We start from the raw sequence: 24,031 nt of genomic DNA, 5'->3' as shown, positions 1-24,031 counted from the left end.
AAAGAATGAGATGTGCAGAGAGAAAAGGGGAATGAAGTCCAAACACATCAACTTTCTCCTGCACAACTAACATGGACTTCTAGAGCAATGAAGTCAAGTTCTTCCTCCAGTAAATCTCTCTAAATTGGTGACCACACGTAAAAATAGGCAAGGGACAACCAAGAGTGGAATAACTCAATGCAAAGGTAGCCCTAGAGTTTTTTTTCCTTTTTTCCTTAAAATCTCCTTTCGGATTGTTGAGGTTTCTTTCTTTTCCACAAGTCGATCTCTTTCTGTTCCTTGGCCACAATGTACGAGCTTAATTGGGGCTGTGAAGAAAAATTAATGGCAAATGTTGAATAAAATATTGCAACATGGGGTGGAATTAGCCGCATTGATAGCTTACCATTAGACACCCGAAAGCTAACACACGTATCTTGTATAATGGGTAAAAGAAAAGCCAAAAACTGAAATAATGGGTAAAAGAAAAGCCCAAAATTGATGTGGAACAGTGAAAAGGACTTAACTCATTGATCCTTTGCTGATTGTAGGGAATGACTTCAAGTTTGACAACGTATTAAGACTAAAATCTGAGCCGGTAGATTAGATGATTGCCGGCATGACAGTGCATGGTGACTATCGACTCTTCTAAACAACAAAATGATAGATTGTCCTCTGATTCTGAAATTAGAAAAAAACTCATTCAAAGAATTTGCACCACAGATAGGTTTGGATGGCAGAGAGTGGTGAAGAAAGTGTCAAAAAACATGTACGCCGGAGGAAAATTCTAGTTAATTTAGTATCACCAAGCACTTATATATGATAGAGGCCTTGCTTTTGAATTCCTTAAAGTTGCTTAAAGGCACAGAATCCTACAATTTGCTCAACTCCAATTATTATTTCAAATGCTGAATTCCTTCAACTATTTGATGACTCCTGCCAATAAGGCTATGGAAGCAATCACTGCAGAGCATTGGCTCATTACAGAGCTTGAGATCTCCCATTGTAGCTAGATGCTTGAGAAATCATCACCAGCTTTTTCCAAGGTTGGAGTTAATGTAATATCCTCCTCAATGCATATGGCCAAATATATATAATAGCAAGACTTGTCAGCAATGAGCAAGGCCCCATAAATGGAAACCATGCATGAACTTAAACAGAGAATGAAAAATATACATATGAGAGCAAGAAACTTAAGCAGGCTTGTTGTGTAATGTATTTGCAAGAGAAATGCAGATGATTATATATCCTCTATTCTACTGCATGAAGCATTATATTTTCATATGTGTTTAGTGTCACTATTTTTTTTTTGGAGACACATATTTAGTGTCACTACTTAGACTAATGCAATTTTTGTTCTTAACAAATACATCTTCCGCATATAATAATTTAAATTCAAGCTGATGTTTATTAGTTCCGTGGGATTTAAATCAAAAGTATCATTTGAGGCCATAGTCTATTGTATCATCATGATTAGATGTGAAACACAAGAGTCTAAACTGATTTTGAATGATTGGAAATTTCTGAAACACAACCGATGCGCTCTCTGTTCACAAACCTCTGTACTAGTACATATCAGAATTGGATTCTATGAGCCTACTTAAAGAGGCCCATACAGGTGCGCAAAGCTCTCATAGATTTCCGGTTTGTGCTAATTTAGTGTATGTTGTATGTGGAGATTACCATCATACCAATGCGTGTTGTAAGGATATATGCGTGCGTATGTTTAGTTCTATATCGATTATTTGTTAGGGATATCTCTTGTACCTATACAAGATTAAGAAATCCAAAAAATACCTTCCGACTAGCTATTTTAGATGAGATCCTGGGTTGTTACAAATGCTACCAGAGCAGACTTGGCGCATAATCTATGTAAACTAGGGAATAACATAGCACGGGCTCATTGAGGCTGACCATGGGCTGATAATGGTGCTTGTGATTAGATTTGAACAGATTTAGACCTTAGCCTGATGAGGACGTTAGGCTTTAAATGGAGGGATTATGTGAAAATCCGTGCGGACATGTGTTTAGTCCTATATCGGTTATTCATTGAAGAGATCTTGGGTACCTATACAAGACTAAAGAATCCAAAAAATATCTTCCGATTAGTCATTTTAGGGAAGATCTTGGGTTGTTACACGTGCTTGAAGCTAATGTTGATCATTTGGAAACCAAATCTCTCCTTTTAAGTGATTTCTTTTAACATTATCCAATGTTTTGATGTCTCTGTACAGGTTGGGCTTCACTCTTCTTCAATTCTCATTTGATGTTAATGTGGTTTTTATCCAGTCCCCTCCCCCGATATGGGAAAAAATTGGCATCCATATGGACACCTCCCCTGTCACAGGATTAATGGGCTATGTACATGCCAAAGTCATAACGCACTCTTAAAATTCTTATTTCGGTTGAAGCTCTTTAATGGTAAACTAGATATTGCATCAAAAACAGGGTAAATTGCAAGACCAAGATATGGTGCTTACATTGTCTATAGGTCTTCAGTCTGCTGAGTGCTGGCACTAGGGAGAGATCCTAGGTTTGGTCATAAATAAATAAAATAACTGGATGACAAACTAGCTTCCACATCATTAGTTTTGATCAGTAGTTGTTGCATAGAATTTAGCTACCAGTCCTCTCTCTCTCTTGCATGCTTGACTGTTTGAAGTTTACTTTCTTAAATGATTGAGTTCCTGCCATTGACCCTTTATTCCAGTGCTGCAGGCATCACTCCTCTGTGAAGAAGCTTCTTGTTTTCCTTCCATTCATTCACGTACTGTTTGTGCTGTTGCTAAGCCACCAAGACTAGATAAGGGTGATCGGGTCAAGCATGGTTTTATTGGATAATGGAACCCTACCCGTCTTATCCGTTAAAAAACTGAGTGAAAAGAACAGGTGTTCGGTGCTATGTGACAAGGATAAGTTTGCACCACTATGGCTGCCTAGGGTGGTTTGATGTTGAGATCCACATTTTTTTGAACATATGATGTCTGTTACCAATTATCTTTTCAGATTTCAAAGCAGACCCTTGTGGATAAATTATAGCATGTTGACTGAAGCGGCATCTTGTAACCTGAGAGACAAGAGGAATCAACATCGCCTTAAGGTTACAGTAGTATGATAGAATTAATGACCATCTCCTCTATGCTTTGTTTCACCTATAAAATGATTACCATGAGTCCATTAGAGGATCAGAAGGAGATGTTTCTCATAGTGCTGCTTGTCTTGCTGTGTTCTACAATCTTGATCACCATTTCAGCCTTCAGCTGGAGGAGCCATGGCCAGCAGAAAGCCTTCCGACTCCCCCAAGGAGACATGGGTTGGCCTGTCCTGGGAGAGACCCTCCCTTTTCTCAAGCCCCATCCATCAACCTCAATAGGAGATTTCATGCAGCAACGCATCTCAAAGTACGCAACTCGACTCTCCAAATTTTCTCCAGAGTTGTGGTCGCATTATATTCCAAGAATACGGATGAGTTACCAGTTAGGCCTGCTAAAGAGGGAGGAAGGGATGCTTTTCTATATCTTGACATGCATAGGCCTGCATTTGTTCTATAGAAGCAGGGAGAGTTTTTGGTATCAAAACTGCATAACAAAATCAAATGAACTATAAAATGAATTATGTCAGTCCTTGATGCACTCACTTCCCGCTCCTTCTCCTGCTTGTATTCACATTCTTGGCTTCTAAGATCTTATGACAACTCATTCTTTTGCACAACCTTGATGCAGGCATGGAAAAATTTTCATGTCAAATTTGCTCGGGAAGCCTACAGTGGTCTCAGCAGATGCTGAGCTGAATCGCTTCATCCTACAAGCTGACTCGAGACTATTTGAACCAGGCTGGTCTAGAAGCATTGGTGAGGTCTTGGGGAAACACTCCATATTGTTGCAGGTGGGAGATGCTCACAAGAAAATGAGATCGATCAACCTCAATTTCGCAAACAATGGCAAGCTCAAGACCCCATTCTTGCGAGATGCCTATCGAATTGCAGCGTTCGTCATGAGCTCGTGGAAGAATGATTCTGTAGTACTGGGCAAATATGAAGCAAGAAAGGTTAACCAAAAATAAACAATTATTATGTAGTTATGTTATTAGGGATAAAGAATTCTTCGGCATTGATCTACTTTTGTGCAGCTATGCTTTCATATGATGGCCAAGAATATCCTGAGTTTGGAGCCTGGAACTCCTGTAACTGAGAAGTTGAGAAAGGAATACGAGGCATTTGCTAAGGGGGTTGTGTCCCTGCCGCTCAACTTGCCTGGAACTGCATATAGTAAGGCTCTGAAGGTAACATCATGTATGCTGTTCTGCTCACATAAATAAAAATAAGAACAAAATAAAAATATATAAAAGCAAAGAATAGCTGCATTGAGATCAAGTATTCAGTAACGCAGATATAACCTAATATGGACTGCTATAACCTAATTGGGGTGAGTATAAATATTAGTATGTTACTGTCATGGTGATGTGTAGAATAACAACCTTTTTTTTTGGAGCAAAGGAAGATGACAGCCCAAAAGCTTATATTAATGGTCTATATATATTGGGCAAAGATCTATAGTTTTGGGTAGATCTAACCACAGTTAACACCAAAACAAAGCTGCTCCTAGTGCAGTACGATCCATTCTGCCCTACCATGAGTAGTCCCAGCACCAATCTATGATGCCTTAGTATTCTTAGCTAATGTTATGTTGCATGTCTATGAATTTCAATACCACATCCATACACATTCATGCATAAAGTTTTGCCAAGTGTTTTTGTGATGTGAGTCTCTGTCATATATCTACTAGTCAAATTCTTTTCAAAAGAAAAAGGAAAACATTCTATAGTCTACTTGATTCATACTCCTCTCCATTTTGGTAACACAGGCCAGGTCATACATTCTCGAAGTTGTGTGGCAATGTATGGAAGAGAGGCTTTGTAGGAAGAAGGATGTGGAGGAAGAAGATGCTAAGGATGACTTGCTTCAATGGACTTTGGAGAATTCCAACTATTCGGAAGAACAAATTGGTGATCTGATATTAGGCACCTTTTTTGGTGGTTACAACACCACATCAAAAGCCATAGCTTTGGCAATCTACTTCCTTGGAGGCTGCCCCAAAGCAGTTGAGCAATTTGCGGGTAAATATACCCATTTCCCCTCAAGCAAGATAAATTTATTTTGCTTCAAAATGTGTATCCACATTGCATGGAAAAGGATTTTGATGTGGAACTGCTTGGGTGCATTACATCAGGAAGAGCACGATAGGATTGTTCAAGGTAAAAGACGAGGGGGAAATTCTGAACTAAGTTGTGATGACTACAAGCAAATGGAGTTCACTCAATGTGTAAGTTTTCCTTATATTGCAGCCAAAAATATATTAATTGATCGAAAGACAGTGCTAAAATGCATAGGTGTGCTTATTTATTTTGCTTGGTGAAGGTCATCAATGAGACGCTAAGACTTGGGAACATAGTTCCCTATATCCAGAGGAAGGCCAGCACACATATTAAATTCAAAGGTTGGAGTTTTTTTTTTTTCCTTGATGAAAAATTCATAAGGTTGGATTAGTGTACTAAGAAAGGACTTGGGGTTATTTATTTGTTCCTTCCATGCATTGCTTTATATTTTTGGTTTTTGTTTTCATTGTTGTGACAGGTTATGACATTCCACAAGGGTGTAATGTGATGGCAGTTCTCCCAGCGGTGCATTTGGATCCTTCATTTTTTGAATCTCCTGAGCAGTTCAATCCATGGAGATGGCAGGTATGTCAACCAAGCTATTGGCTGGAAAATGAGACTAAAGAAGTGAATTTTTAGGTCAGTGGTTTTGTAATTTCAAAACCATAATTCTTTCAATCTTCCTATTTGTTTAATCCATAGGACATGATAATTTTTGAAAAGCTGTTTGACTGAGAGGAATAGATATGTTTAATCCCATGATTAGTAGAATTTCTAGATTTTTTATCACACATCCAAACACTTAGTGTGCAGAATCACAGTTCCTACTTTCAAAATCATGCAAATTCACAATGGGAAATGCATCCTTTGGAGGAATTTATAATTCACCAAACTAGAGACACGATTTAATGAAATTGCCAAAATTCTCTCTAGCTTCATTTTGTTGGGTGGGTGGATGCATGGGTTGAAGAGTGACCACGGCATAAGAAGGACCAACAACTTCATGGCGTTTGGTGGGGGAGCACGCCTCTGTCCTGGAGCTGTGCTTGGGAGGATGGAGATGGCAGTTTTTCTTCACCACCTTGTCATCAATTTTAACTGGGAGCTCGCAGAACCTGATCTTCCCATGGCTTTCCCTTCACTTGACTTCCCCAAAGGTCTGCCTATTAAAGTCAGGTTACTTTCAAATCCACAAGTGTCCATGTAAGGATCAGGATCAAAGAATGGTGTATGTACAAGATAGACTTGAATGAATGAATTGAAGAGGAAAAAGTTGGACATCAAAGTGTCTCAGAAGTTTTTGTGAAGATATAATGAAACCAAGGTGGCAGACTTGAATGAATTGGTATTGGTGTATTGTTATTTGAGATTTGCCATCACTAGGCAGTTGGAATGTAGTTTGTGTTAATGAATGCTTTTTACCTTATGGATTCATTTGGTATGCAGGAAAGATTTTTTCTTACTAAAATATTTTTTGTAGAAATATAATTTCGTGCCTAGAAAAATTGTTTTTGCATGCATGGTTGATTATGGAAAAATAATACATTTTCAGAATGGCTTGTGTTTAATTGAGTATCTACTTTTCCGAAAAGGTGGTATAAAATATCTATTATACCCTTAATAAAAGGAAAAAAAATTTGATGACTTAAGAATATTTTAGAAAAAAAAAGATCTCAATTTCCAGCCATTAGAAAAGTAGCTTTTCCATGTCCTTTATAAGTTTTTCTTTTCTATAAAACATTGGAATTTTATTCTTATAGGAATATTACTTTCGCATTTCTTTTCTTTGAAAACTCCAACTAAATAAGAGGTATTTTTTTTCCATTAACCATACTTTTTTTCTTCTTTTGCCGCAGACCAAACGAGTCCATAGATATTCCTCATGTTGTGCATGAACTGATATTAGGTTAGTCTATAGCCAACCTAAAGTTTTATCTCAAGACAGGTTAGGCTCAGATTCATATCTTTGGCAAAATAGTCTTGTTTTTGTCCAATCTTGGGTGATTTTGAACACAACACGGAAGGAACCATAACAAGCCCAGCATTTTTTTGGAAGTGGAGAATTGCCTCCTAAAAATATCCAATTAATTATAATAGTGGAAATGAAGGTGAGTGCTAAATGAAGGTTCAACAAAATATATTAGACCTTTTACAACAAATCAAGGGAGGAAATTACTCCGTAAGAAAATATAAAATATATAAATAAATCTACTTTATCATATTAATTTAAGTTTTTGGGACAAGTGGTAATTTCAATATGGTATTAGTTCGAGTAGAAATTCTGAGTTCGAACCCTGTCACCGCACTTGAGCTCACCCATTAAAAAAAAAGTCTGGCCCATATATGAGGGATAGTGTAAAAAAATATAAAATATATAAATAAATTTACCACATTCTATTGGCTTAAGTTTTGGGAATAATTGGTGATTTCAAAAATAAACAGGTAAAATTATCTTTAGTAGAAATTTGAACTCATATTAGCTGTGATACCGTCAAGCAACTACTAATCCAAAGTTTAAACCATTGAAAAAGGGATCAATAACGAATATAAGCCTTGGTAGGGGGGTAATTTGATCGTGGGACTACTTAAACCGATACATAAACATGAGAATATCTAAGATCCAGATGATCCCCCATCTTTTTATCCCAGACAAAGTTTAGGTAGAACCAGCTTTTGCTCAACATCGCTTTCATAGCCAGCTCTTTTAGCAACCGTTGCCATTATTGGTCTCACCACCGTCACCTCCTCCATAATAAAGATGACATCAAACAATTAATAGACACAGAGTGTTGTGGCCACTACTGAAGAGAGCAATGATGGTGCAGATCCAATCCAATGATGACTTCATGGAAGCGGATGACAGCCATGACAGTCTCTGCAAGTTGGGTTTCGAGAAGTTCGAGCTTGGTGAGGTTGCGGCCAAGGATGGGGAAGGCGGTGATGGAGAGGTCCAAATCCATGAAGATGGAGGAACGACTCGTTGCCAAATGTTTCCCTTTCTTGCACTGAGATGGAAAGGAAACAAGTAAATGACTTGGCTGGATAAGTATGCAAGCTAATTTCTCGTGTCCATACCAGAGAGGATAGATGACGATGAATCTTGCTGCTTTGACCTTCAAGACTCACTATCGAGTGCTGCCTTCTCAAGAAAGGGAGCCGTGATTATGGACCGGCTCAATTCTTAGACGACTGAAGCGGTCGCCTAAGACTCCGGCCTAAAAATTCTTAGATAAAAATATATTAAGGCTCCTAAAACACTCTTAGCTATAAATGTATTGAGGCCCTTAAGCTTAAAGATTCTTAGCTATAAATGCATTGAGACCCCAAGCCTAAAGACTCTTAGGCTCGTTTGGCTCACAGGAAAAATAAGGAGGAAAGTGTGGTCAACAGGAAAGTAATAGGATACCTCTTGTTTGGTTGGAGTTTTCAAAGGAGATAGATGAAAAAGTTGTATCCTCATGGGAATATGATTCCCACATTTCATGGAAAAGTCTTTTCCGTGAGAAACATGGAAAAGTTACTTTCCCATAAGCCGGGAATCACTTCATTTTTATTTTTTCCCAAAAAGGCCCTTCAGCATTAAAGAGGCATTAAAGACCTAATTTTTATTAAGGGTATAATAGGAATTACACATAACTTTTCCAGAAAAGTGGATGGTCAACTAAACATAAGCACTCTGGAAATCTGTCACTTTTCTATGATCAATCAAATATGCCAAAAGTACTTTCCTAGGCATCATCTTCCTACGAATCTGCTTTCCAGGAATCATATTCCTACGAGGGAAAATGCTTCCGATGAACCAAACGAGCCCTTAGCTATAAATGCACTGAGGCTATCAAAAGACTCTTAACTATAAATGCATTGAGGCCTCCAAATAATTTTCAAATATATTTATTATTATTATTAGTGAGTTCGCCTTAGGTATCTAAATTCATTGAGCTGCTCTACGAGCTAAGAACTATGAAGTAATGGAACTACGGATTGGGTGGCTGCTTACGTGGCCAGTCACTCCGAAGATATCCTGTGGACTGGGGACGATGAGGTACCCCGAGCACTTCGGAGCATTTTGTTTTCTGAGAAAATCAACCCACTCTAGTAAAAAAAAAATAAACTAGGAACTAACAAATTGACAATAAAGATAACTGAAAGATAAAATAAGAAAGATGCGGACCATTGTTTGGAGAAAGGTTACTTCTTAGGATTATTTGATATTTATACATCTTCCTTCTATTTGTTAGTCAATTGTCCCTCTCAATGTTGACATCTGTCATCTCCAGTTACCACTACTTTTAGTCATTTCCTCACAACAGTTGCCGCAGCCAATTCCAATCTTTAACCATTTGTCCCCATTTTCTTGTCCTGATCTTTCGGCAACCATCTCGGCTTTTTGTGCCTTGCTCTGAGGTCTACTCTATGTCACACCATGCCTTAGCCATATGAATAACAAAGAAAATAATTAGCCTTCAGTTCAATATTTAAGCCCGTAATTTATACTTACAACGGGCCCATGTTTTACCACTTATCTTGGAGACTCAGCCTGTACCTCAAGTGACCTAACAGCTAGCCTAGTCCAACCAGTGCTCTTTAATATAACTTATCCTACTTTACGTGGTGCCACAAGGTGATCGGCCTACCCAATTATTTCTCAGTTTATTTTTTTAACTATCATTCAGCTTTTTTCGAGCCTTTCCATATGGCATCATTTTAGTCAATCTTTATGCAATTGATTGGAATATGATATAAGTAATCCTATCAAATGAAATTTTAATTAAACTCGGCCTTTATCGAGGTTAGAGCATCTTATTATTCAGCTATCGGCATTGCTACGTGGCTGCTATCTAGCCAGTCTTTGGGATTCTATTATGGATTAGGATATGGTGTTGTTGCTGGAAATTGGACCCAGGGGCAATCTTCGCCGAGGAGAGGGAGCAGCGGGAGGTCACCACAGCGGGGCGGCGACCGGTCGGCGGGCGGCGTCCTCCGTCTGGGGTGGTCGGAGAGAGGGAGCAGCAGGTCCTCACGGTGGGGCGGCGATCCGTCGGCGGGCGGCGTCCTCCGTCTGGGGTGCCTGCAGACAAGCCGGTGGCCGGGTTTTTCCGGCGCCGGCCCTCCGACGCTCAAGTCAGGGAGGGGGCAAATAGTATAGAGAGGAGAAGAATAGTGTTTGTAGGGTGCGTAATTTTTTCCCCCCCCACGCCCCACCTGAGGGGCCAAGGCTCCCTTTTATAGGCGGGGGTCGGTTTACCTGTGGTGTAACGGGGCGAGGCCGTAGTACGGCTCGGCATGTTTGTTCAGGTCGGCGCACGATCAGGTGAATCATTGCGTTGATGTCGGCGGTGAGGTCGTCGTACAACCTGGGCTTGCACGCTACCAGACGAATTATTGCATTGGTGTCGGAGGTATGGCCGAGATCAGAGACTTATCATGGTTGACTAGACTTTGCTGGGCTAACTTGCCGTGGAGAGCTGAGAGTCCGTAGATGACAGGAGCCATGCGCATTAAATGTGGAGTAAGCCGGAGATCCGCATTAATTGTGGAGTAAGCCGGAGATCCGCATTAATTGTGGAGTAAGCCGGAGATCCGCATTAATTGTTGAGTGAACTGGAGGTTTACAGTAGCCATGCGCAATAAATGCCGGGGGGGGCGTCAGAGTATGGTCCTCGGCCGGACCTCAGAGGGGCATGGCCGTAGTAGGTGGCTGAAAAAGGTAGACTTTGAACATCAGGGTTTTCCTAGGTCGGAGGTCTCGAGGTCGGATGTCTTGAGGTCGGGCGTTCCGAGGTCGGACGCCGACTTCGGCTGTCCAGGGTCGGCGATTGTGCGGCTTCTCGGGGCATTCGTGTCATTGGGGGGGAAAAGTCTTATTCCCCCAACACTACCCCCGACTTCCGAGTTCGAGCGGCTTGCGGGCTCGGACGTGGGAAGTAAAGTCTATCATTAAAGTTGGGCGAATCTCGTCCGCGCCCTTGTGTTTGTCGGAGTTTTTATGGTGAAACTTGCGCCCTTTGGTGCCTCGAGGTTGCTTTATTCAGTGAACTTATGATGAGGCTTGTATCCTTACGTTTTTCGAGGCGGCTGTAACGGGGGTGGCGCCTCTTGGATCACCGAGGTCGCTTCGTGCGGCGGACCCATGATGAGGGTCCTCGAGCTCGGCGAGGCGGCGCCTTGATCCTGTGGTCGAAGCTCCCCGTTCATCAATGAGTGTGCCGTTTTGTGTTCAAAATGGACACGCGGCATGATCTGAGGTCGGACGTTTCCGATCTCGCGTTACCGGATCATGGATCTGGCGAGTTGGAGGCTACATCGGGGCTCCACGTGCCCCAGGGCCTTATTAAATGAGGGGAGCGGGGGTGCCGTCCGCTCGTTTTTCAAGGCGATTCGATTCTGCGGGCCCATGATGAAGGCCCCGAGATCCGATGGGACAATATTTCGATTTCGTACCCGATTTATTGATCCGGAGTGAATACGGTGCCTCGGCCTCCGAGGTCGACACGTGGCGCAATCCGGCCGGGGGATGGGAACCGATCCTGCCGATCTGGGCGGTCAGGGGGGCCTATATAAACCCCTCGAGTTTGCCCTAAAGGTTTTATTTGGCTGCCTCTTATTTTGCTATCCTCCTTCTTGCTCTATTCCCTGTCCAACTCCTGCCGTCGGTGCCCGAAGCGATTTCCGGCGATGTCCAGTAGGTCCCTACCCTTCAACTGCTAGGGCTCCTCTTCCCTTTCCTTCCCCAGTTTTTCATCCTCCATTTTCAATCTCATTTCGCTCTTCTGTAAAAATGGGTCTCGGTCCTGAGGAGGTTGGGTCAAGTCTGTCGGGGGAGGAGTTGGAATTAATCCGCTCCCGATTTTCTTCCAGCCCGGGTTCCGCCTCGAAACTGCGGGGCCGGAAGATAGGGTGACGCGCCGCCCCCAGGTCGGATCGCGGTTCACCGCGAGACCCTCTGGGCCGGCCTGCGGTTCTCCGTTCACGAGTTCGTGAACAGCTTTGCTGGTCGAGTACCAACTCGTCCCAGCACAACTCGCTCCGAACTCGTGGAGAACTATCATCGGGTTCCTCTCCCTGTGTCTCGGGCATGGGATCCCGATTACCGTGAGCGTCTTCCGTCGGTGTTTCTTATTAAAGAAGAACCCGGCGGACGCGGAGTGGCTATACTTTGCCTTCCGAGGCGGTATGTCGCTCTTTCACGGGGCCCCCTTCCTCTATTCATGAGTGGAAGGGGAAATTTTTCTTCCTGGCGTCCGAGGCGCCGTGGGGGTTCAATCCGAAGTGGGGACACCCTCGGTTGAAGGCCCTCAACAAGCTCTCCGAGCCCTCGGGGAGGGAGCTGAGGGTCCTGGACTCTCTGCGAGCCCTCGGGAAGGGCTACGACCTGACCGAGCTCCTACGGGAGGACGCCCTGGCGAGCGTGGGTCTGAGCTCGGCGCGCCCCGAGAGTAAGAGCAGTTGCATTACCTTCTTGTTTGTCTTTTCTTTTCGTTTATATTGGTCTAACACTTGGGAAATTTTTGATTTCAGACATCCCTCACATGCCAACCAGCAACGTGTCCCTCTTCTCCCGCATGAGGAGGCGTGAGGCCGAGGCCGGGGGAGCTATGCCCCAGCCTCGGAAGAAGGCAAGGTCGGCCGGCGCTTCCCACGTCGGCCGGGACGAGTGGCCCCGAGGCGGGGGCCTCCACAGCCGACCCGAGGCGGGCGCGGGTCGTCAGCGACGTGGGCCCAGCGGCCCCTCCTTGCCTTACCCCCATTGCCCAGCGGGAGGACCCGGCTTCGGGTTCCTCACAGCGCTCGGGCCCGAGCCGACCAGGGGCCCTGAAGCAAGCGGCCCGAGATCCCGAGGCCGGACGTGCCGAGCTCCTCAAGGTACTTTCAAGAGGAGTCGGATGAGCTGGACTCCCCTATCCCCGAGGGGAGTTCAGCTATTCATAATGCTGAGGTCGCACGCGCCGTGTTCCGGCGTGCGATGCTTCCGGCGGACCGGGCCAAGTTCCGGAACATTTTCGCTGGAAGAGGTCATTGACAGTACCTACTGCAACACCGCCCGGGTAAGTCCTTTTTCTCGATTTCCTTAAAGTTATTAGCGAATCCATATGTTTTTAACTCACGATCATTTTGTCTCTTTCTCCACAGCATGTTCACGAGCTCGACACCCTGGTGTTCATCGCCCAGGGATGTCAGGAAGAGACCCGGCGGGTCAGCCGGCAGTTGGAGCCGGCTAAGAAAAGGATCGCCGAGCTGGAGGCGGCATTGGCCGAGGCCCGAGACTCGGCAAAGAGCCATCGAGGCCGGGCGCCTTGCTATGGCGGAGGCGCTCGAGGAGGAGAGAGCCGCCCACGCCTTGACCAAGTCGGCTCTGCGCGCCCTCAGAGGCGCGCCTGGGGGAGGTCCAATCAGAAGTCGCGGGCCCTCAAATATGAGGACGGGGTTTCCCGCTCCGAATCGAGCAGCTTGAGGCCCGAGAGAGGAGGGCACTCGAGCGAGCTGAACATGCCGTGGAACTCTTCAAGGAGTCGGAAGAGTTCCGCGACATGTTAGAGGAGGAGACGGTCGACGGGTTTCTCCGGGGTTTCGAGAACTTCCGGCAGCAGATGGCCCGGTTCTGTCCCCAGTTCGACCTTTCGACGGTCCGTCCGAGGATGAACCCGGGCTACGGGTCCGACACGGAAGACCTTCCTGCCATTTTGACATCCGAGGCAGGATTGTATGAACAAGATCCCGCCGAGCCTTCGACGAGGGTGGCCGAGACGGACGGCGTCCCGGAGGCGGCACCCGAGGCCCCTGCCCCCGACCCCGAGCCTGTGCCGGCTGAAGGTCTCGAGGTCATCACCGTGCCAGACGACCCCGCGGATGTCGCTGCCGCCGCTTAAGACTTGGCGTATTTTTTTCTTTTTCATTGTATCGAGGTCGGCTTTTGATGGCCGACCTCCAATTCTGTAATTAGCCTCTCCGCCCTTTATCAATGAAAAAATGCTGTCATCCTGTGCTCGTCTTTCCTTTTCTTGTCGTGAATGAGGCTAGAGTCTTAGCTAACCGACTTCTAACTTTGTATTTTAGTTTTCGGGCTGCTTAACAAAGTCGCCCTTTTCGTGGGCTATATCTTGGCTTTCTCGGATTCCAGTCATCCCGACCAAAGGGAGCTCCGAGCCCAGGTTTTTTAGAAAATTTTTCCAAGTCCTACAACTCGGATCTTAGAATCGCAGAAGTTGCCATGCCTGGCCTTTAGGTTCTTAAGGCATCGGGGTCGGGCCTTAGCCCTTCGAGTAAGACCGGGCTGGGTCCTGTACGTGTCGCTATTCGTGGAGTCTGGTCGGGTTTCCGAACTCGGCTCCCGGATACTTCGTAGGGAGTGCGGGCTAATAGTCGAATTATCGCCGAAGATTTCATAGCTATCGTTCTCAAGAGCTTGCCGAAGTTTTGGCGAACAAGGCTGGGGTCTTTGAAGATTGCCTTGGTATCTGTGTTCGGCTGGTACACTCGCGGCCGGGTCATTTTCTCAGCTAAACATCGGAGTCTACGTATGGGGGCCCGAGTTGGGCCCTAATTTGTGAAGACTGTTTAAGTTGTGGAGATTTGATGAGCGGAGCATGCATAATATTGTTAGGAGATCGGTCTTAAACCGACCCATTGGAGTAGCCCGACTTTGGGCGAGATGAGACTCCAACGTTGGATGAAACTCCGCTTAGCAGTATGTAGATAAAATTTGACAAGGGGGGACATCGAATTAGATGTACCTCTTGCATTCTCAGAGTTGTGCTCCACATGGCGGAGTTGGTTGCTTCCTTTCCTCGTCGACTTTCGGAGTCATTTTTGACTTGTAAGGGGGCTCGGGCTTCTCGCGGACCCGACGACGCCCGCCGAAGTTGAGAGAATCTGGGGAGGCTTTATTGATTTGTAACTCCTTTCGAGGTCAAGGGAGCTTGAGTCCTTATGGTCGGACCTCGGGGCGCCCCAACCTTGGTCGAGGAGTCTTGTGTCAGGTCGGCGGGTTTGAGTACGCTTTGCCGACCTGTGGTGCATCCCGAGGTCGAGGAGTTTGGGACTCTACGGTCGACCCTCGGGACATCCGACCTTAGTCGAGGGATCGTCGTCAGGTCGATGGGTCTGGCACGCGCTATCGACTGCGACGCTTCCCGAGGTCGAGGGAGTTTGGGACTACGGTGACCCTCGGGGCATCCCCGACCTTAGTCGAGGGATCGTTCGTCAGGTCGATGGTCTGGGCACGCGCTATCGACCTGCGACGCTTCCTAAGGTCGAGGGAGTTTGGGACTCTACGGTCGACCCTCGGGGCATCCCGACCTTAGTCGAGGGATCGTTCGTCAGGTCGATGGGTCTGGGCACGCGCTATCGACCTGCGACGCTTCCGAGGTCGAGGGAGTTTGGGACTCTACGGTCGACCCTCGGGCATCCCGACCTTAGTCGAGGGATCGTTCGTCAGGTCGATGGGTCTGGGCACGCGCTATCGACCTGCGACGCTTCCCGAGGTCGAGGGATTGGGGCTCTACGTCGACCCTCGGGGCATCCCGACCTTAGTCGAGGGATCGTTCGTCAGTCGATGGGTCTGGGCACGCGCTATCGACCTACGACGCTTCCCGAGGTCGAGGGAGTTTGGGCTCTACGGTCGACCCTCGAGGCATCCCGACCTTAGTCGGGGGAATCTTGCGCCAAGTCGATGTTCCATCGTCCTGCGATACTTCCCGAGATCGAGGGAGTTTGGGACTCTACGGTCGAACCTCGAGGCATCCCGATTTTGGTCGGGGGATCTGGGGATCACAGACGACCCAACATTAGAAGAGAATTATGATTATCAAAATGGGAGAATTATTTGCAGAAAAGAGGCTGAGTCTATTGCCCTGATTGTTTTGAACCCCTCGGGGTTTCACTGGTAGTACATTCGTAGATTCTCGAGTTCCAGCTTCGTGGGATCAGGGTCCCTCTAGGGACTTCAATTTGTATGCTCCGGGTCGTTGTACTCGGGCGATTTGATATGGCCCTTCCAATTCGGGGCGAGCTTTCCTTGCTCGGTCGGTTGAGAAGCCTCGGCTCTCCTGAGGACGTGGTCCCTACTTTGAAGAGCTTGGGCTTGACTCTGGAGTTGTAGTATTGGGCCGTTTTCTGCTGGTATCTTGCCATATGGACCGGGCGACCTCTCGTGTCTCTTCGACAGGTCCAAGTTGCTCCTGAGCTGGGAGGAATTGGTGTCGGGGTCGTAATGCTCCACCCTTGGGGAAGGAAGGCCGATCTCTAGCGGATGACGGCTTCGGTGCCGTATGCTAGGTTGAAGGGGTCTCTCCCGTGGGCAGTCGGAAAGTAGTCCGATACGCCCAGAGGACGTTATACAAGTCCTCGACCCACTGTCCTTTGGACCGATCGAGCCTAGCCTTGAGTCCCTGCAAAATAGTACGGTTAGTTACCTCAGTCTCCCGTTTGCCTGGGGATGGGCAAACCGAGGTAAAACGGTGATCAATGCCGAGCTCAGAACAAAATTTCCTGAAATGGACATTGTCAAACTGCCGACCATTGTCGGATATAAGGATACGAGGTAGCCCGAATCTGCAAATTATGGACTTCCACACGAAGTCCCGCATCTTTTGTTCGGTGATCCGGGCTACAGGTTCGGCTTCAACCCATTTGGTGAAGTAGTCGATGGAGACGACCAGGAACTTTCTCTGTCTGGTGGCCAGGGGAAAGGGCCCCAGGATGTCGATCCCCCATTGGGCAAACGGCCAGGGGGCGATGATGGAGGTCAGCAGGGCCGAAGGTCGGCGCTGGATATTAGCGTTCCGTTGACATCGGTCGCACTTGCGGACGAAATCTGTTGCATCCCTCTGGAGTGTGGGCCAGTAATATCCTTGCCGCAGGATCTTATGGGCCAGTGCCCGACCCTCCAGGTGATTTCCGCAGATTCCTTCATGGACCTCTCGGAGAGCGTAGTCCGCCTCGGAGGGGCGGAGGCATCTGAGCAGGGGAGAAGTAAATGATCGACGATAAAGTCTATTCTCGTACAAGACATACCGGGGGCTTGGCGCTTGATTCGGCGAGCTTCTGTCCCGTCATGAGGTAGGGTCCCGTCTTGGAGATAGCAAACGAACCCGTCGATCCAGCTTGGCTCGGAGTCGATGCACATGGCGGGCTCTGGTTCCTCCGTGCTGGGGACCTGAAGATATTCGAGCGTAGTTCCCTTGGGAAGCTCGCTCATGCGGGAGGTTGCCAATTTGGACAGCTGGTCTGCCCTGAGGTTTTTCGCTCTGGGAAGTACTGAATACTGAAGGAGTTCAGGGCAGACGAGAGTTCCGCACCTTTTGGAGATACTTTTGCATGGATGGCTCTTTAGCTTCAAAGTCTCCTTGGATCTGGTTCACTACCAGCTGGGAGTCGCTGAAGGCTTTTAGGTCCTTCACTTTCAGTTCTTTCGCCAGCTTGAGCCCGGCGATGAGAGCCTCGTATTCAGCCTCGTTGTTCGAGGCTGGAAATTCGAGGCGCAAGGCTTGCTCGGCCACCACTCCATCTGGACTGGTGAGGATGAGCCCGGCTCCGCTACCCCCCGAGGTTGAAGATCCGTCCGAGTGTAGGACCCATGGTGGCCTCGGTGCTTCCTCCGTGGATACGGGAGGCAACTCGGGGTCGTCCGCAGGGTACATTCTACGATGAAGTCGGCGAGTATCTGAGCTTTGATGGCCGGCCTGGGCCGATATTCGAGGTCAAATTCTCCGAGCTCGACCGCCCATTTGGCGATCCTCCCCGCACGATCCGACCTTTGCAATATTTGCTTCATAGGCTGGTCGGTCAGTATAGCTATTGTGTGGGCTTGGAAGTAAGGCCTGAGTCTCCGAGCTGAGATGATGAGAGCGAAGATGGTCTTCTCAAGTTTAGAATATCGGGTCTCAGCATCCCTGAGAACCCGGCTGGTGTAATAGACCGGCTTTTGGAGCTTGTCCTCTTCCCGGATGAGGACTGAGCTCACTGCAGCTGGGGAGACGGCCAGGTATAAATAAAGGACCTCGCCCTTCTGGGGCTTGGTGAGCAGCAGGGGAGAGGCCAGAAGGCTCCGGAGCTCTTCAAAGGCTCGCTGGCATTCTTCTGACCACCGGAAGTCTTTCGGCCGCTTGAGGCTCTTGAAGAAAGGGAGGCAGCGCTCGGCTGACCGGGAGACGAACCTTCCCAAGGCGGCAACCCGCCCTGCAAGCCGCTGCACCTCCTTAACTGTTTTCGGAGGCGCCATTTCTTGCAGCGCTTGGATTTTCTCGGGGTTGGCTTCAATTCCACGTTGGGTGACTATGAAACCCAGGAATTTGCCCGAGGTGACTCCGAACGCGCACTTCGCCAGGTTGAGCTTCATTCGGTATCTCCTGAGCTTGGAGAATGTCTCGTTGAGGTCAGCTACATGGTGCTCCACCGCTCGGCTTTTCACCAGCATGTCGTCCACGTAGACTTCCATATTTCGGCCAATCTGATCTTTGAAAATTTGGCTGACCAACCTCTGATAGGTGGCTCCAGCATTCTTCAGGCCGAAGGGCATCACCTTGTAGCAGTAGGTGCCCTTGTCGGTGATGAAGGCCGTCTTTTTCTCGTCTTCCGGCGCCATTCGGATTTGATTATACCCTGAAAAGGCGTCCATAAAATTAGCAGTTGGTGTCCTGAGGTGGAGTCGACGAGCTGGTCGATGCTCGGGAGGGGAAGTTGTCTTTCGGCAGGCCTTGTTCAGGTCGGTGTAGTCCACGCACATGCGCCATTTCCCATTGGCCTTCTTTACGAGGACTACGTTGGCGAGCCAGTCCGGGTAGGAGACCTCCCGGATGAAGCCGGCTCCGAGGAGTTTGTCCACCTCCTCGACCGCAGCCCGTTGTCGTTCTGGGGCGGAGCCCCTTTTCTTCTGCTTCACAGGTCTGCTAGTTGGCTTCACCTGGAGCCGATGGACCATGACCTCAGGGTCAATTCCTGGCACGTCCGCGGACGACCAGGCGAAGACGTCAGCGTTGTCCCGCAGGAAGCTGACGAGGTGGTCCCTCTCGCAGGCGCCAAGGCCGGAGCCGACCTGCACAGTTAGCTCAGGAAATTTTCTCGTAGTGGAACTTGAACAAGAAGCTCACCGGGCTCTACTTGCTTCTTCCAAGGGGTGTCCCTCGCATCGAGGGTTTCTATGGGTAATGAGGGGCCCGTTGGCTGAATCGTTGCCCCGGTTGGTTGTTTTACTCCGTGGGCCGCCATGTAGCATTGCTTGGCGACCAGCTGGTCTCCGCGGGCCTCGCCTACTCCTTGGCCGGTGGGGAATCGCATGAGCAGATGGCGGGTTGAAACCACGGCTCGAAGGGCGTTTAGCCCTGGCCGTCCAAGGATGGCATTGTAGACTGAGGGCAGACGGACCACAAGGAAGTCCGTCCTTACCGTGCTCTCCCGGGGAGCGAGGCCAACCGTGACAAGGAAGCTAGCCTCACCTTCAACTGGGACTGAATCCCCAGTGAACCCAACCAGTGGGGCATTAATTCTCCGGAGATGTCCTTCTGGCAACCCCATTTTTTGGTAGGCATGATAATACAAAACGTTGGCTGAACTTCCATTGTCAACTAGGACACGCTTTACATCAAACCTATTTACAATCATAGAGATGACCACAGCGTCATCATGAGGGGTCTCGACCCCTTCTAAGTCCTCGTCTGAGAACGAGATGACTTCATCAGTGCGTGGGCGCTTCGGGGGTGCTCTCTGGGCGGCCGTTCCTGCCGAGGCCCTCCCAATCATGTTGATGGTGCCGGCATTGGGCCTGTTGTCGTCCGGATTCTCGGACGGTATGGTATTCTCCGCCGGCCTCCTTTCCTCATGTCGGTTCCTCACGAACCGATTGAGTACTCCCCGATGGATGAGTGCTTCTATCTCGTCCCGAAGCTGGAAGCAGTCCTCCGTGTCGTGCCCACGGTCCCGATGGAAGCGACAGTACTTCCTGGGGTTACGGGGAACTCCCGTGTCTCGCATAGGAGGCGGGGGTCGGAAGAAGTCCCGACCCTCGATTTCCATCAGGATCTCGGCCCGGGGAGCATTGACAGGCGTGTAGTTCTCGTACCTCCCCGTGTACGTCCGAGGCCGTGGTGGAGACCTCGGTCGAGGAGGGGTCCTCTGCTGAGGTCGTCCCTGCTGCCGGGGCGGGCTCCTCAGCCGGGGGAGATTCTTCTCTCGACGGGGAGATCGACTCCTTTGTCGGCCGCGTTCCTCACGGCGTTTCTTCTGCCTCTTTGAGGCGGGCTCAATTGCTCCCCGCCTGGAGGCGACCGCCTCCTCGGCCTTGGCGTACTTCCGGGCTCGGGCCAGCATCTCGGTGAAGTCGGCCGGGAAGCTCTTCTCGATGGAGAAGAGGAATCGGTAGGAGCGAACCCCAGTCTTCAAAGCCGATATGGCTATTGACTGGTCTAGCTCGCGAACTTCCCAGGTGGCGGCGGTAAAGCGGTCCAGGTACTCCTTAAGGGATTCCCCCTCCTTCTGTTTGATGTCCAAGAGGGAATCTGACGTCCGTCGTTGGCGTCGGCTGGCAGCAAAATTATTGGCGAACTGCCTGCCGAGTTGCTCAAAAGAGGATACCGTGTTCGACTTCAGTCCAGAGAACCAAAGCCGAGCGGTCCCTCGGAGGGTTGCTGGGAAGGCCTTGCAAAGTATGGCCTCCGAGGACCCTTGGTAGGCCATGAGGGGCCCGATAGCTCTCCAAGTGTCGAGAGGATCGGTGATTCCGCTTGTAGGGCTCCACCCTGAGGCATTTTGAACCTCGCGGGAACCGGCTCTCCTCGACTCTGAGCGGCGGAGAAGGGGGCATTGGTAGTGAACTTCAAAGTCTCCCTCTTGCCTCGCTTCTTGCTGTGGCACGCCGCAATCTGGCGCTCCAGATGCTCAACTTTTCGGTCGAGCTCCCCCGCCCGCGGAATTGTTGCCGTGATCTGCGCCGGTTCGCGGTGGTCTGGGGCTGACTCAGCCTCAGAAGGCTGGGGTCTTCTGTTGAAATCTTTCCCCGGTAGCTCCCTTCGGGGAGAAGTCCGTTCTTCGTTGTTGGCTCTGGAGGAGCCACGCAGATTTTGGCTTGAGAAGACCGGGCCGTTGGGGGGACACTCCGGCGGGACCTGAGTCCGCGGGGGGAGCGTTGGTAAAGCTTCCTCGCGTCGTAGGCCCTGAACGGCGGCGGCCAGGGCCTGGACTTGCTATACCAAGGCATTGAACTGTTCCGGCTGGACCTGAGGAACTGGGTCAGCCGGAGTTGGAGAATTCTGGACGGAGCGTCCAGGACTTTGCGGGGGACGCCGGAAGATGTTGGAGGCTCCCTTACTTCTCAACTTCATGGTCGCTACTCGGTCCCTTCCTCTAGCGCCAACTGTTGCTGGAAATTGGACCCGGGGGCAATCTTCGGTCGAGGAGAGGGAGCAGCGGGAGGTCACCACGCGGGGCGGCGACCGGTCGGCGGGCGGCGTCCTCCGTCTGGGGTGGTCGGAGAGAGGGAGCAGCAGGTCCTCACGGTGGGGCGGCGATCCGTCGGCGGGCGGCGTCCTCCGTCTGGGGTGCCTGCAGACAAGCCGGTGGCCGGGTTTTCCGGCGCCGGCCCTCCGACGCTCAAGTCAGGGAGGGGGCAAATAGTGTAGAGAGGAGAAGAATAGTGTTTGTAGGGTGCGTAATTTTTCCCCCCCACCCCCCACCTGAGGGGCCAAGGCTCCCTTTTATAGGCGGGGGTCGGTTTACCTGTGGTGTAACGGGGCGAGGCCGTAGTACGGCTCGGCATGTTGTTCAGGTCGGCGCACGATCAGGTGAATCATTGCGTTGATGTCGGCGGTGAGGTCGTCGTACGACCTGGGCTTGCACGCTACCAGACGAATTATTGCATTGGTGTCGGAGGTATGGCCGAGATCAGAGACTTATCATGGTTGACTAGACTCTGCTGGGCTAACTTGCCGTGGAGAGCTGAGAGTCCGTAGATGACAGGAGCCATGCGCATTAAATGTGGAGTAAGCCGGAGATCCGCATTAATTGTGGAGTAAGCCGAAGATCCGCATTAATTGTGGAGTAAGCCGGAGATCCGCATTAATTGTTGAGTGAACTGGAGGTTTACAGTAGCCATGCGCAATAAATGCCGGGGGGGGGGGGCGTCAGAGTATGGTCCTCGGCCGGACCTCAGAGGGACATGGCCGTAGTAGGTGGCTGATAAGGTAGACTTTGAACATCAGAGTTTTCTAGGTCGGAGGTCTCGAGGTCGGATGTCTTGAGGTCGGGCGTTCCGAGGTCGGACGCCGACTTCGGCTGTCCAGGGTCGGCGATTGTGCGGCTTCTCGGAGGCATTCGTGTCATTGGGGGGGAAAAGTCTTATTCCCCCAACACTATTTTGTTTCTTTCTTTTTTTTGAGGGGGGCATGGAGGGGAGGAGGTGTTTCACAAGTCTCAGTAGTCATCGTATAGTATGCAGTTTATTACAGAATCCACTTTGCTTGTAAATCATATTCCATTGATGCTGTTATATCTGCAACTTTGAGAGTGTTCAAATATTAATGGAATATGGAATGAATATCCAAAGCCAGTATGTATTAACTCACCATCCAACCAACCCCTCCCCCCCCCCCCCCCCCCCCCCCCCCCCCCCCCCTTCCTTTTTCTATGCTATAGCCTTGATTTTGGACCCTTCTTTCCAGGCATCTGCAAGGCATCATAGTGGCCAAAACCATAATAAAGAACTCCAATTGGATCCTCCTTTCCATATTCTTGGCCGTACTCGGCAATTGCAATCACCCCCTCCCCTTCCTTTTTCTATGCTATAGCCTTGATTTTGGACCCTTCTTTCCAGGCATCTGCAAGGCATCATAGTGGCCAAAACCATAATAAAGAACTCGAATTGGATCCTCCTTTCCATATTCTTGGCCGTACTCGGCAATTGCAATCAGACCACCCGCATCGTCATCAAGCATATAAACCGTAATTGGCATCCTAGCAAAATAAAAAGAAACCAGTTGCATTATTCTTACAGAATAAAACATTGTGTTTAAAGAAGCTAAAATCAACTGACTCGTGGATCACTTACAGGTGCATCCATATAACCCAGCTTGACCATAACATGAGAGGTAGACCAAACACATGACTAAATGTATGATGAGATCATTAAAAAATCTAGCAGTAGGTATCAGATAGTTGGATAAAGCAAGTCAAGCACAACATCTTTGTTCAGATGCCTGCCTAGTAACAGCTCTGAATTTTGACTATATAAGACAATGATTAATTCATAGTGTGTTAACATTATTCACTTGTTCGTATAACTCTGGTTGTTAAATGCCCTTAAAAAAATAAATGAAGAAGAAAAGGAATATTTATAAGGGAAAAACAGATAAACTCCCAACCCTTAAATCTGTTGTGAGCGCCCTACCCACAGAACAAATCTATCTCCTCTTCATGAACAAGTTTTAGGTTAGAGGATGAAGAGAGCATGAAGTATAATGAGCCAGTATTCGTATTCAACAATCACATTCATTAAAAGCATTATTGTTTGTTTCTAAACATTCATCATCATTATAGTTCGAAGAATCGTGGCTAACAAGTGATTGTGGAAGGTCAGAATAACTTTACTAATTTAAAATTAATATAGATAAAAATTGCCACCTACAAATGGCACTAATAAGTCTCAATTACTTTTATGATAAAAGCATGACTCTGTATGATTGTTCATTTTAAAGTTCCTTTCAAGAGGTAATTAACTCTCTTGTTGTAGTGCACATGCCAATAAATATCAACTCAAATTTTTTCCCAACCTCAATCATGAGAAACAGAACTAATAGTTGGAAAACAAAAACTACTTTTCAGATGACAATACCAGGCAAATCTAAAAGTTTCAGACTAAATATGACTTACTGGAGAACATGCGAGGCCATGAATAACTCTGGCTCACCTCCCC

At 48.3% G+C, this 24,031-nt stretch overlaps 1 protein-coding gene and 1 long non-coding RNA gene across 2 annotated transcripts; one reads left to right on the top strand and one right to left on the bottom strand.

The window, feature by feature from the left end:
* Positions 1–3,012: 3,012 nt before the first annotated feature.
* Positions 3,013–6,522, top strand: LOC120109531 (cytochrome P450 90B1-like). Its single transcript, XM_039123265.1, has 8 exons — positions 3,013–3,380; positions 3,702–4,026; positions 4,108–4,260; positions 4,842–5,090; positions 5,208–5,300; positions 5,396–5,474; positions 5,612–5,718; positions 6,104–6,522. Exons 1-8 carry the CDS (start codon positions 3,091–3,093, stop codon positions 6,338–6,340), a joined length of 1,533 nt encoding a protein of 510 aa, XP_038979193.1. The 5' UTR covers positions 3,013–3,090; the 3' UTR covers positions 6,341–6,522.
* Positions 6,523–22,499: 15,977 nt separating this feature from the next.
* On the bottom strand, positions 22,500–24,031 carry LOC120109532. The gene is made up of 2 exons (XR_005510382.1): positions 23,989–24,031; positions 22,500–23,073 (listed from the first exon to the last, which is right to left on the bottom strand). It is a non-coding gene; the product is annotated as an uncharacterized LOC120109532 (long non-coding RNA).

Source organism: Phoenix dactylifera, unplaced genomic scaffold, assembly GCF_009389715.1.
Source record: "Phoenix dactylifera cultivar Barhee BC4 unplaced genomic scaffold, palm_55x_up_171113_PBpolish2nd_filt_p 002332F, whole genome shotgun sequence".
Lineage (NCBI taxonomy): Eukaryota > Viridiplantae > Streptophyta > Magnoliopsida > Arecales > Arecaceae > Phoenix > Phoenix dactylifera.
This window is presented reverse-complemented; position numbering and strand designations above follow the sequence as displayed.

Coding starts and splice junctions, on each gene's coding strand:
- LOC120109531 (XM_039123265.1), top strand. CDS start 3,091: ATGATAGAATTAATGACCATCTCCTCTATGCTTTGTTTCACCTATAAA. Junction 4,261..4,841: donor CATATAGTAAGGCTCTGAAG/GTAACATCATGT, acceptor TTGGTAACACAG/GCCAGGTCATACATTCTCGA. Junction 5,475..5,611: donor CACACATATTAAATTCAAAG/GTTGGAGTTTTT, acceptor TTGTTGTGACAG/GTTATGACATTCCACAAGGG.